This window comes from Furipterus horrens, unplaced genomic scaffold (genome assembly GCF_987537825.1).
Source record: "Furipterus horrens unplaced genomic scaffold, mFurHor1.1.pri manual_scaffold_1, whole genome shotgun sequence".
In the NCBI taxonomy this organism is placed as follows: Eukaryota; Metazoa; Chordata; class Mammalia; order Chiroptera; family Furipteridae; genus Furipterus; species Furipterus horrens.
In genome coordinates this window covers 82592305-82606589 of record NW_028327171.1, presented here as the reverse complement: position 1 = coordinate 82606589, position 14285 = coordinate 82592305, and the positions used below count along the sequence as shown (strand labels likewise).

Genomic DNA, 14285 nt, shown 5'->3' with positions numbered 1-14285 from the left:
TAAATACAAGTAATACAGACTGGAAAGTACTGGCTTCTAAAGGGAACATACAAGCACAAATCTCATCTCACTTGAGATATCATAGAAATCATAAAATTTTTTTATATAAAGAAAGTCAAGCTTAGAGAAATGATTTGCTGTAGGCCCCACTGCTAGTACACCTCAGGTCTCCCGATTATCCTTTAACCACACAACTAACTGCAAGCAAATATCAAAAAATAACCTGAGAAAGCCCCACTTTAAAGGAAAGAAAGTGGGTTTCTGCAAGTCCAAATTTCCACACACTCAAAAAAATGTAAAAATCAAATTATAGTAATTTGGGGAAGTGTCAGGACTTCAAAGTTCATATACGTGTCCTAAGGAAAACAGGCTGGTGTTCCAAAGGAGCTGGATGGCGAAGACACCAGTTTTCAGCTGATAGCCATTGAAACTCTTTTCAACTTTACACAAGTCAGCCTTGTAAGGTGATATCATCACAGTCAAAAATGTTTTCCCCACAGACTTGCCTAAGTGCCAGTGAGTCACATCTTCAGAACAACTCCTTCAGACTGCCCTACTGTTGTTATACATTAGCTCATTGAGTGGGGGCAGGATGGGTGACCTCAAAGCCACCAGATAAACATGGCAACATCTTTTTGTAATCCTCACCTCACCCAAGGACACGCTTATTGATTTTAGGGAGAGGAGAAGGGAGGGAGAGAGAGACAGAGAGAAACATCAATGTGAGAGAGAAACACTGATCGGTTGTCTCTTGCATGTGCCCTGACCAGGGACAGAACCCACAGAACAGGAATCAAACCCACAATCTTTTGACTTAAGCAACAATATTCCAAACAACTGAGCCACACTGTCCAGGGCCATGGCACACATCCTGAAGCAGCAATTTTACTTGAAGCACAGGTAGGTAGTTGGGAAGCTAAGCAGCAACCGATATGTAATTTAAAATATTTTAATATTTCTTAAAATGTGGCCATACTATGGATAGTATATAAAGTTTAAGTGAATATTAAGATAAAATATAACAATTCAAAGACATTACATGCCTAGAACTGGAGCGGGAGGTGGGGGGAGCAGTCAACTAGGGCTATGATCCCTAAACCTCCAGGCTTTGGTAGGCAATCACAATGGAGAAGTTTGCTTATTCCAGTAAAACTAGACTTCACTTACTGAATTCAAAATAACATTGCTTTAATGATGGTAAGTAGGCAACTCTCAGTAATTCAAATCACTTGGCTAACACGCCAACACCCAATCCCTCACCCTCCCACTCTCTTTTCAAGACAGCAAAGAACATTTAACAAGAATCCTTTCACATATTTTCATTAGGTAGTCCTCCTGCAGGGATCCTCTAAGATGTTACTCACAATGAACTAGAACAGAGTTGTGTTGAGTTTAGAGACAGAAATGCTACTTCATTTCTAGGCCAAACCACAAATTTCAAGTTATTCAGCTAACAACTTCAGTTTAATATCTTCAGCAAACAACCCCCTATGGTCTCATTTCCTCAGTACACGCAGCACATAATTTATTCCTCGCTGTTACATCCTAATCATGTCAACGGAATTTAGGCAGGATTGTGTCAGAAAATATCAGCCAGTCCTGGCTGGGATGGCTCAGTGGATTGAGTGCAGGCCTACAAACCAAAATGTCACTGGTTTGATTCCCAATTAGGGCACATGCCTGGGTTGTAGGCCAGGTCCCCAATTTGGGGCATGCAAGACACAACCAATGTTTGATGTTATCTCTCACACATCAATGCTTCTATACTTCTCCTCTCTTCTTCCTTCCTCTCCCCTCTCTCTAAAAATAAATAAATAAAATCTTTAAGAAAAGAAAGTATCATAGCCACATGGGACACATAGTGAGCCCTAGCCAAGTAGCTCAGTCGGTTAGAGCATCATCCCAATACACCAAGGTTGTGGGTTCAATCCCCAGTCAGGGAAAATACAAGAGTCAACCAATGAACGCATAAATAAGTGAACAACAAATCGATGGTGTTCTCTCTCTCTCTCTCTCTCTCTCTCTCAAATCAGTAAATAAGTAAACTTTTTTTAGAAGTGTGAAACAAGCCAAGCATATCTCCTGTCTAGGTTACTACTCCCCTTGACAATTTTCTATGCTTTGCTTTGCTCTTAACTCTGGTTTTGTAATCAGCATGTGACAACAAAAGAACTCAAGGCACGGAGCAAGGAATCCTGGGTAATAGTCCCAGATATATCAACTTTATGTGTGAGGAAAAATATCTCAGTTGCTCTGGGCCTCAAGAACCCAATCTCCAAAACAGAACCACTTCCCTGCCCTGCCTATTTCACAAAGGTATTGATGAAAACCATACAAAATATTATATAGAGGAGCATTATGAAAAGTATGAAATGCTAAACAAATCTAGGAGAAAACAGGGTTTACTGAAGCAGTGGACTGTATTAGCCCACACAGAAAATATATATAGACGTGTGTGTGTATATATATATGTGTGTGTGTGTGTGTATTCATTTTTCTTTTTTTTTTTTTTTTTGCTGTGATCTATGATAGGCACCCTTGACTACAAATGCAAGTTAATTGAGGTACCAAAAAAAAAAAAAAGAAAGAAAGAAAAACAAATCCCCAAGAACAGTCCTTACACTGAGACTATCACCAGAGGTCATCACAGACTTGGATGACTGGGCAGAAATTCAGAATATTCATTTATCAAATATTTAATGAGCACATATCCTAAGCTAAGTTTAATACTGGTTATTGAGGATACAACAGTAAAACCAGATAGCAGGGGTTAAGCAGCAACTGAAGCTAAGTGGAGATTCTTTCAAGATGTCTTGTTGCAATGGAGACAAGTATCAGAGGGAAGCCCATTTGTAAACAGGTAACATGGGAGAGTCTTGAACACATTTAAATGCTAATGGGAACAAGTAGCTAATAGGACAAGTTGAAGACCCAGGAGAAAGAGAGAAACAATGAAAAGAAGAAATTTCTAAAAGGTAAGATTAGATGTAAAGTCCTAATAAGTAAGGTGGGAAATAGTCTGCTGTTGTTTTTTCTTTTTTTAAGAGTTAGCAGATGGCATTAGGGAAAGCTTAAAATGGCACACAGCAGTGTACTTGGTATAAGTCATATGCCAGCAGATGGGCAATAGTTCCCATAGAAAAAGCAATATAAATTACAGGGAAGAATTGTGGTAGGCAGAACAGTGGTCTCCCAAACACATCCACAACCTAATCCTCAGAACAGGTGAGTAATGTTGTTCACAGGGAAAATATGGTTGAAAAAAAGGTTGCTAATCAGCTGGCCTTAAAATAGGGAAAAATATCCTAATTTATACAGGTGGGCCCAATGTAATAAGAAGCCCTAAATACAGAAGAGTGTCAGAGTGATGGAATGTGAAAAAGACTTGACCAGCCATTGCCAGCTTTGAAGATGGAAGAGGGTCATGAGCCAACCAATGCAGTCGGCCGCTAGAAGCTGGAAAAGGCAAGAAAACAAATTCTTCCCTACAGCCTCCAGAAAGGAACACAGATGTGTTAATACCTTTTTTAAAAAGCCTGTGTCAGACTTTTAAACTATGGAAATGTAAGATAAATTTGCTGTTTTAAACTACCAAAGTTGGTGGTAACTTTTTACAGTGTCAATAGAAAACTAATACAAGGGTCTCTTAACAAAGAAGATATAAGAATAATCTCAAAAAATCATAAAAATAAATCTGAATATTAAAAAAGTCATATGCAAATTAAGGGTTTTTAAGGGATCACTAATACATTAAAGAAAATGGGCTTAGTGAATTCTTAGACCACTCTCATGGTTTCAACTCCCAGCATTACCTCACTTCAGGTCACCCTGGTTCAGCAACTACCACATTTGACAGTTTCCACCCTAACCCAACCTGGTCTGCTCTAGTTTCATGGGAAGGATACAAACTTCTAAATTCTAAAATTTAGATTTTAATTATATATATATATATTTTTTTTTTAATCATGTGACATAGTCTTTTGTTCCTGGTGTCTGATATCTTTTACTCAGCATAATGCTTTTGAGGTTCATTGTGTTGCTACCAGTCACACAAAGTGCATGTATCAGCCGTTCATTCCTTTTTTATTGTTGAAGAGTATTCTTTTGTGTAAAAAAAATTCAGTTACATTTTAGTTCCTATGTATTGCTAATTTTACATATGCCTTATTTTCTAAGGATACTGAACAATATTTTGAGTCTCCTCTTATACCTAATACAGATAGTGCTTTATCAATAAAAATATGATAGTTCTGCAATGATGCTTATTTGTGAATGTGTTCCAATGTGATTAATATATTAGAAAGTAATTGAGCATACATGCAAATTTCTCCTTTACGTAGATACAATTTTGTTGCAAGAAACACTGGTGAATGCAGAAAACTGCACCCAGTTAAAGTGAGTCACATAGAATTACACAACACACATATGTGCTACACCTCCAACATCTTCCAGCTACCTCTGTTCACTTTATGAGCCACACCCACCCTCCGACAGTGTCACAACTTTCCATCCTATTTCGAAGAACCCTCCCTGCACCACTTTACAATAACCCACAAGCTACAATCTTTCCAATGTCCACTTCCACAAGCAAACTTCAGGGATTCTTCCAGGTTAAGAGCCATATTTATTCAGTACTTATGGACTTGTTAACCATGTAAGATCTGTAAAATGTGCTATCATTTTTATCAGGTATATCCATGCAGATTACTGGCACTGGCAGGACTCATCAGATTACTCAGTCCACCCTGTGTGCTGCAATGTCAATGTCAATAAAAAAGAAATTCTGAGCTCTGTCTCTTCTTGATGAAGACTCCACACTGAAGAAGTCACATGGCCCCACATCTAAGCAGGTGCTCAATCTCAGGTCCCAGCATAGACTCAATGATAACATTAGCTGTATGAATAAGTGAAACCACCAAGAGGAGAGGCCTATTTCCCTCCCACTTACTCATATTTGATTTGAAACTTACATATACCACACTACCATACACATGTATACACCGACTATGCTTTTGCCTGGACTCTGCTGCCCAGGTTGGATCTCTGGACACTGACTCACCTATTTGGTTTTTCAATGTTCGTCCCTGTAATTTGAAGCAAACTTCTGGACTACTATCTGGATTTCATGCCCTAGCAGTGCTTTTCCAAATAATCACCCATATGCTGGCATAATCTAGACATTCTGAACATGGATAGAACTGGAAATATTTAGCTCCTGTAGGCTCAAAATCTCTCACCTTCCATGATCTATTTGTCCTGATACTCCTCAGGAGCCAGAAATGACCTTAACCCTAAACCTAAGGTCAATGAGGCCAAGACTCCTAACACTAGAGGACTGATTCATCAAGGTTGTGCTATTCCTATTCTTCAAAATCATAATTCTTACTCAGTAAAGTGATTCACACCACAACCCATTATTTCATAAACTATCGTCCACGAAGGTGTATCATTCCAGAAAATGTTATCATTAGCCTGTAAGCCTCAACCACAGTAGATCATTCCATATTCCATTTCCTGGAATCTAATTTCTCACCCAAGAGACAGGAACCAGTCTGCCTCCTAGTAAGGTGAGACAGTCAAAAAGCACAGTGGCTATGGTGGTGGTCTGGAAAGGGAGTGGCCTACAGATGAAGAAAAGCATTTGGACTTACCCACAGGCCTGATCATTGCAGTAACTGGCAAGAAAACAGAAAGGGACAGTTAAATTTAGGGTGAGTCTTGGAGTAGGTATGATATGTCTCTCTTGCCAAACATGAAGTTAGGTGGGGAAAAAAAAGACACTTACCCGCTTAGAGTTTCCTTTGTGTATGCCAGTTTCTAATGAAAACAAATATTTTTTTAAAAAACTGTGAGTTCATGACAGTTAATAAGCTGTAAATATTATAAAACTTACTGCATAGAAAACATTAATGCCCTAGCATTATAGAATCTATGTTATTATCCCTGGCTGGTGTGTCTCAGTGGATTAAGCGCTGGCCTGGGAACCAAAAGGTTGCCAGTTCGATTCCCAGTCAGGGCACATGCCTGGGTTGTGGGCCGGGTCCCCAGTTGGGGGCGTGCAAGAGGCAGCCGATCAATATTTCTCTCCCTCTCTTTCTCCCTCCCTTCTCCTAGGTAAAGCAAAGTACTAATGATGCCAAGTTTGTTCTGTGACCTTTGAGAACGTCCCTACATACAATCTCTGTTTATATGCCCAAAAGTTCCTGCGCCCTCTTGTAATGGGCAGAAATTAAGACTTTACCTGCTAATCATTCCAAAATGGTCTACAAATTAAAGATTGGTAGAGTTTTACATTAACCTCCCCTGAGCTTAGAACGAAAGTATTTTGTGATATACTTACAGTAATTCTCATATAGAATAATATAAACATGTAGATAAAATAACTGTTAAGTCTGTTTCTCCAAGGTTTAGACAAAAAGATAAATTGTATCAATTATTGGATTATGCCTCTGTCACATTCCAAAGCAAATTGTCCCCCAATTTCCTCTAAATTAGTGGTTTTCTGTTAAGATCAATTTGGTAAAAAGAAACTAGTAACTAGGAGTCAGAAGATCTAGTTTCAAGTCCCAAGAGGCAAATCCCCAAATCTTTCTGCTGTCAGGCCTCAATTTTCTCATCTCTAAAATGGAAAGACAATTACTCTGAATAACTCACTGTTCTTCTTAACTCTACAGATTCTCCTAGAATAATCTCAGCCACTCCCATGGTTATAATTACCACCTCAAGGCTGGTGATTCCTGTAGCTATATTTATGACCACTCACCATTTCTTTATACCTAAATATCAAGCAATTCATATTTCACAGATGGTTCAAATCAACACATTTGAAAGTAGACTCATTCTCCCTCCACCCACCATCTACAAAGCTGCTTCCCTGCCTGAGTTCTCAGTTATACTTATCCAAGCTAGAAACTGGGAGCGTTCTTGGGCCACTCCTTCATCCTATCCCTCTCTCACCAATCCATGACTTTAATCCACACAAGACTAGATAGGACTAATCTTGTTTCCCACTTATGTCTCTCATGCTCTCTTTATCTCATGGTCTGGTTAGGACCCTCATCACCTCAGGCCTGGAGTACTGAAGTAGCATCCAACCTGGTCTCCGCTCTAGTCTTGCCCCCTCTATTCCATTCTGTGGTGTATAGAAACCATAATGACCTTTTTAAAATTGAAAACTATCAGCCCCTGTGACTCATCTACTTAAAACCCTTCAGTGGTTTCCTATTTTATAGAGAGTTAAATAAAAACTTAAGTTATCCACTTTTCCACTCTGATCTTTCACTTCTGGTATATAGGCCCAAGTCACTCTCTACAAACACTTGGCTCATATTGTCTCCTCTGCCTGGAATGTCCATCCCAAATTCCTTCTCTTTTAGTTCATTTGTATTTGTTATTTAAGAAGCAATCCAGGTAACACATTACACCTTTGTCTGAATGTTCTACTAAATAATTATTGAAAGTATATTTCCTATGCCTTTAAAACTAAACTTACTAAAATTTCCATTTATAAGAAACTGCAGTGCAGACAGAAGCCTACACTGAACTGTCTGCCTGCACTGTGTTCCTGCTATGTGAACCAGCCCTCAGAAAGGAGTTCCCAGAATCCTATTTCAACCAATAGGACTGAGGCTTCCTCCATCCAATCAGAACTGCACAGTTATATCCCCCCCATCAGCTTCTTCACCAGTCAATCAAAGCAACTCCATTCTGACCAATCAAGACAGTGCCTTTTAGGCTAATCTACCTGCAAATGGATTTGGAGTCCTCATTTGCATGAGGACAAACAAATTAGGGACCAGGGCTAGGGACTTCAGTCTATGTAAGTCAGCTCCCTTCTGGCTCTGGGAGCACACTTTCCTTTTCCACTAAAAACTATATATCCCCAGCTGAGCTGAAACACTGGAGATGTCTCGCTCAAGCAGAATAAAGCAGACCAGCATAGGGTAAAGCAGGAGTACAGCAGAGCTATCTAGTTGGAGAGGGGCCTGGCCCCAGGGCCACCTGGCTCCAAGGCCGTATTTATAGACAACTGAGCTGTTATACACAGAACCAAATTTCCTTCTTCACTGAACCCCAAATTGGGGATTCCTGCTGGCGTTGAATGGACACAAATGAAGACCATCAGTTGACACAATAAAACATCACAAGATGCTGTTTTTATGGTAATAATAACTCTACATCATATATTTTTGCTGCTCTATTACTTGATCCTATATCAGTAACACAATGAAATGGACACTGCTGATATAAATGTGTGTGTGTTTCTTTTTTCATTGAACAGCCATTCCATTTTAGCCACTGCAAGGTGGAAAACTGGTAATGACTAAGAAGGGAGGCCCAGTGGCTTAAGGAAAAAAACATAGCTTTTGGAAAAGAGAACTGGGTCTGGATTTCAGCTCCAGCCTATCTGATTTTGTGATATAGAATAAGAAATATAATAATTCTCAGAGATTTATATTCTTAGCTTAAAACTTTGCTGAGTACTATTTCCAAATATTTATTTAAAAGGCTGAGGCACTTACTGGGTTAACAATGTTTATTATAATGGCCAGAGCTAGGGCTACAAAGATGAGGCCATGCCCTGTGGCAGCTCACTCAAATAGCCTAATTCAACAAATAAGAGTAACATGGGGATTTGCCACTTGTTCTTTTTTCTTTTAGGCCCTTAGATATATATACAGACTCTAACAACAGGACAGCAGTTCCCTCCCTTGTTACTACACTCACCTTCATAATTAAGCTTCTATGTTCCACAGATTGACTAAAATTAGTGCCCATTTCAAATATAGTTGTGATTCCACCCTCACACAAATTCATCCAGTAACGATATTCCTCACGCCCAGGAAGTCGATCCCAAAAAGTCCTGAAGGCTTCCCAGACAACTTCTTGACACACTGAAAAACAGAACTAGAAGTCAGAAATATAAAAAGCAGTGGGGAAAAAAAAAAAAAAAACAAAGAAAACAAAAATATCAGGAATAGTAAAAAAATAGCTAAAAGCTAAGTGGTATAGAAATTAAAATTTAAAAGACTACCATGCCCCAATAAAATCAATGAAAAAATATTTACCTTGCAAAGAACTCTTTTAGATATATCAAAGACTTCCTGTCAAGATGGTGGCATAGGTAAACACAGCTCACCTCCATGCAAAACCACATCAAAATTACTACTAAATTATAGAACAACCATCACTCAGAACCATCAGAAACTGAGTTAAATGGAAGTCTGACAACTAAGGAATTAAATAATAAACATCTGTCCATACTGGTAGGAGGGGCGCATATGCAGAACAGGCCAGTCCCACATCCACATGTGGAGAATAAAATTCAGGAGGATATCTCAGGAATGAGGAGTCCCAGCTCCACACCAGGCCCCCTAACCCAGGGTTCCAGTGCTAGGAGAGTAAGTCCCCATAACTTCTGGTTGCAAAAACTAACAGGGATTAAGTCAGTGGAAGAAACTATTGGAGTTCTAAGTAGTTCCTATTAAAGAACCCACACAGAGTCTTACTCAGACTCACTCCCTCTGAGCTCTAACACCAGAGTAGTGCTTGAAAGGCACCAGGGGCATACAGGGATGAACTGAAGTGTATGGTATCAAGGTGAGAGCTCGGGGACAGCTTTCTCCCACACAGAAGGGTGGGCAGGGACCATTTTCCCTTTTCTGAATCTTCCCTACACAGAGCCACAAAGCCAGCAGACAGGTGCCATATCTTAGACTCCATCAATCTGGCTAACACTGTTTGCCCCACCCTGGAAATCCCCTGAGGCTTCATCCAAACCAACTTACAGCTGTTAACGTGGCTTTTCCCTGTTAATGGTTGGTCTCGGCTCTTCTTCACAACTTTCTAGACCCTCTCAAATAGGCAACAGCCGGTCTCAGTGAGCCGCCAGCCCTGTACCTCTTGCTAATTTGCCCGAGGCCCAGCACTAGCAATAGCCAGCCTAGATTCACAGCTTGGCTTTCCCTGGGAATCTCCAAGTCAAGAAAAGTAGCAGCCATCTCAGATTGCTCTATAGCTCAGGCAGGGTGCCCCTGGGCTAAACACAGGTGGGGGATGACCTTAACCTGCACCACCCAGGAAATCCCAGGGTCTGCGCACCCAATGGACAGCTGCAGACCACCGTGGGTCACCACCACCCTGCACCCATATAGAGGGTGGAGGTTGGTGGTAAGTGGTCACAGCCAATCCTTGCAGCTAACCAGCCTCGGTAAATTCCTCCCATTGACCTGCCGACAGCAACCAAGGCTCAACTACAAGAGGAAAGTGTATTCAGCCCACACAAAGGGCACACTCGAGTACCCAGCTTGGGTGACAGAGGAGGCTGTGCCACTGGATCCTACAGGACACCTGATACATTAGGCCACAACACCAAGACACAGGCTCATAAGAGCTCTACCAAAAATAGAAGCAAACAGGGAGGCTGCCAAAATGAGCAAAGAAAAATGACCCAAATGAAAGAATAGGTCAGAACTCCAGAAAAAGAACTAAACAAAATGGTGATAAGCAATCTATCAAATGCAAAGTGCAAAACACTGGTTATAAGGATGCTCAAGGAACTTAGTGAAGACCTCAACAGCATATAAAAGATCCAGTCAGGAATGAAGGACACACTAATTGAAATAAAGAACAATTTGCAGGAAAACAACAGTAGAGTAGATGAAGCTGAGAATCAAATCAATGATTTGGAACATAGGAAGCAAAAAAACAACCAATCAGAACACAAGAAAAAAAAAGAATCCAAAAGAAAGAGTATAGTATAAGCAGCTTCTGGGACAACTTCCTACATTCCAACATTCACATCACAGGGGTGCCCAAAGGAGAAGAGGAAGAGCAAAAAAAATGGAAATCTATTTGAAAAAATAATGAAAGAAAACTTCCCTAATTTGGTGAAGGAAATAGACATGCAAGTCCAGGAAGCACAGTTCCAAACAAGGTGGACCCAAAGAGGCCCACTCCCACACACTTCACAATTAAAATGCCAAAGATTAAAAACAAAGAGAGAATCTTAAAAGCAGCAAAGAAAAACAGTCACCTACAGAGGAGTTCCCATAAGGCTGTCAGCTGATTTCTCAAAAGAAATTTTGCCAGCTAGAAGGAATTAGCAAGAAATATTCAAAGTCATGAAGAGCAGGGACCGACAGCCAAGATTGCTCTACCCAGCAAAGACATCATTTAGAATTGAAGGGCAGGTAAAGAGCCTCCCAGACAAGGAAAAACTAAAGGACTTCATCACACCAAGCCATTATTATATGAAATGGCAATGCAACTTATTTAAGAAAAAGAAGATCAAAACTATGAACAATAAAGTGGCAATAAATAAATATCTATCAACAACTGAATCTAAAAAACTAAGCAAAGAAGGAGAACAGGGACAGAATCGTGGATAAAGAGAGCCATTTTGATGGTTGCCAGATGGCAGGGTGCTATGGGGGAATGGGTAAAGAAGTGAGGGGATTAAGAAGTACAAATAGGTAGTTACAGAATAGCCATGGGGAGATCAAGTACAGTATAGAAATGGAGTAGCTAAAGAATTTATACACCTGACTCATGGACATGAACAATGGTGTGGGTATTGCCTAAGGGAGTAGGGGGTACTGGGTGGAGGATCACAAAGAGGGAAAAACTGGGACAATTGTAATGGCATAATCAATAAAATATAATTTAAAAAAAAGAAAAAATCTATTGCAAAAAATATATTAAAATATATATTGGTAACACCAAGTAAAAAGGTATAAATCTAAATATTGTCGAGTTGAAACAAAACAAATAAAACTACATAAATCCAATGGAACAAGAATCAGACTGCTAAGTTATAAAACAGTGATGGGGATGTAAAGTAGAGCATAGAAAATATAGTCAATAGTATTGTTTTAACTTATTAACTATGTATATGTCAGATGGGGACTAGTCTTATCGGGATAAACATTTATAAGTTATATAAATGCCTCATAACTATGTTGTACACCTGAAACTAATATTGTGAGTCAACTATAATTTAAATAAAAAAGGGGAAAAAAGAATTAGACCGCTAAGAAATTTCTTCAACAGGCTCTTAAAAGACAATGCAGAGACAACTTCAAAGTTTAAAGGGAAATAATTTTGAACTGATAATCCTATTCCAAATTACCATTTTTTAATCAAACTTTAGGATTCCCACCCCTCCACCAGTGGAACTAAGGAATAAAACAAGAACAAAGACTGAAGGAAAGAGTGGGTCATACTCAGGACATTATTAAAGGTAGTCCCACGAAATCTGGTGATTAAACCAGTTCGGGATCTTTTTTCTTCCCCCCAGTAAATTTAGATTTTTGTAGTCCATAGTCAAGAAATACATGGTTGGTTCTAGTCAAACACTCTTAAATAATATATTCATAGCTATAATCATCAATCCTTGGCTGTCAGAGTAAAATAATGCTATTTTATTTTGTTTTAATATACAGTATTCCCTCACTTATCACGGGCATTATGTTCTAGACCCTCCCACGATAGGTGAAAATCCGCGAAGTAGGAATCTTTCATTTATTTTAGTATTTATATATTTTTTAAGGCTTTATAAACCCTTCACACACACTTATTAACCTTTCCCACTCCCTTATTAAGCTTTTCCACACTTTTATAAACACTACTTATGTTCTTACACATATTCTATACTATTGAACCTACGTAACTTTAACAACATACGTATACAGTACCGCAAAATCCCATGATAAAGCAAAAATATCCGCGATAAATAATATAGTATTTTTTTTTAATCCTGCGATACAGTGAGGCCGCGATAAGTGAACCGTGATATAGAGGGACTACTGTATCATAATATTTTATCTTACATCCTACCTAAATAAAATGTCTTTAAAAAATGTTTTAAGTTATATAATGCCAGTTTCTCCATAAATTAGGATATAAGTTAATTTGTTAAAATAATAAAACCTCGAAATTCAGACTTTTAAATGTATTTATGAAGTGTTTTTCTCTCTCCCAAAACAGACTACTGTAGGTAGACGGGTGGGTCGTGTGTTTACCCTTCCTGAGGATATCCAGGCAGCCAGGTGTTTTTATTCTTACTGCTCTGTTCTCCCCGGTAAACTGTAATTGAACCTGCTTCACTGAAGCCAGCTCACTAGCACCACATTTGTTTTCTTTGGGAATAAAAAAAGAAGGGAAATAGAGGACCATCATTTAAATTTTTAAAACTGATGCACCTAAGCAGCTCCTATACCATTGGCTTGAATTTAGCCACATGTGCACACACATTCATGGGGTTGGAGGAAGACAGGGCATGCAACCTCTTTAAATAATATAATATGATGTTTTTCTTTTGTTTTTTAAAAACAAGTTGCTGTTATTACCTGATATTCTTTTTTAAATTATAGTTCACATTCAAAATTGCTTTGTATTAGTTTCAAATGTACAGCATATTGGTTAGACAATCATATGCTTTTCAAAGTGATTCCCCTGATACTTCAAGTACCCACCTGACATCGTCGTCGGCAGCCGTCCGTCTCGAGAGACGATGGTGTAGCTTCTTAAGAGTCCATCTGCACCGCCGAGAATGGCTGTGCAGTCCGACTCGGGAGTGACACGGCATCTGTCTCCTCCCGTGTTGAATCGACATCTTGCGATGACCCACCTGACAGCATACATAATTATTACAATATTATTAACTACATTCCCTGTGCTGTATTTTACATCCCCTATTTTGTATCTACCAGTCTGTACTTCTTAATCTCTTCACCTTTTTCACTCAGCTCCCATCTCTCCTACCCTCTGGCAATCTGTTCTTTTTTTTTTAAATGTAAATGGGACTACATCAAACTAAAACATTTTTGCACATCAAAGGAAAGCATTATCAACAAAATGAAAAGACAGCCTACAGAATGGAAGAAATATTCACCAATGATACAACTGATAATAGATTGCTATCCAAAATTTATAATTTCCTCTTATTTGTGAAGTCTATTTCAAATCTTTAGACAGTAATATAAAACTTCAAAATAAAACGACAAACTAGACAAAATAATAGTAATTACACTAAGTAAAAGAAGCCAGACAAAAAAAAAAAATATAGAGTACATAGTATAAATACATTTCTGTACAAAAGGGAAGAAAATGCAATCTAATACATAATGATAGAAAGCAGATTAGTGGTTGCCTCAGTACTGGGATAAATGGAGGTGGTAAGGGAGAGAGGGACTAAAAACACACAAGAAAGTGTCTGAACTTCCAGCCAAGATGAGGGTGTAGGTTGACATGCTTCACCTCCTTCCACAACCATAAGAAGAATT

At 38.9% G+C, this 14285-nt stretch overlaps 1 protein-coding gene across 1 annotated transcript in view; it reads right to left on the bottom strand.

Annotated features, from left to right (window-relative positions):
• IMPG2 (interphotoreceptor matrix proteoglycan 2) overlaps positions 1–14285 on the bottom strand; it is a 71348-nt gene that overhangs the window by 45706 nt on the left and 11357 nt on the right. Inside the window, exons 3-5 of the mRNA XM_090257430.1 lie at positions 8728–8894; positions 5786–5817; positions 5652–5675 (exon numbers count right to left, since the gene is read on the bottom strand). Of these exons, the coding sequence (XP_090113556.1) occupies positions 5652–5675; positions 5786–5817; positions 8728–8894 (223 nt within the window). The remainder of the gene's footprint in view (positions 1–5651; positions 5676–5785; positions 5818–8727; positions 8895–14285) is intronic.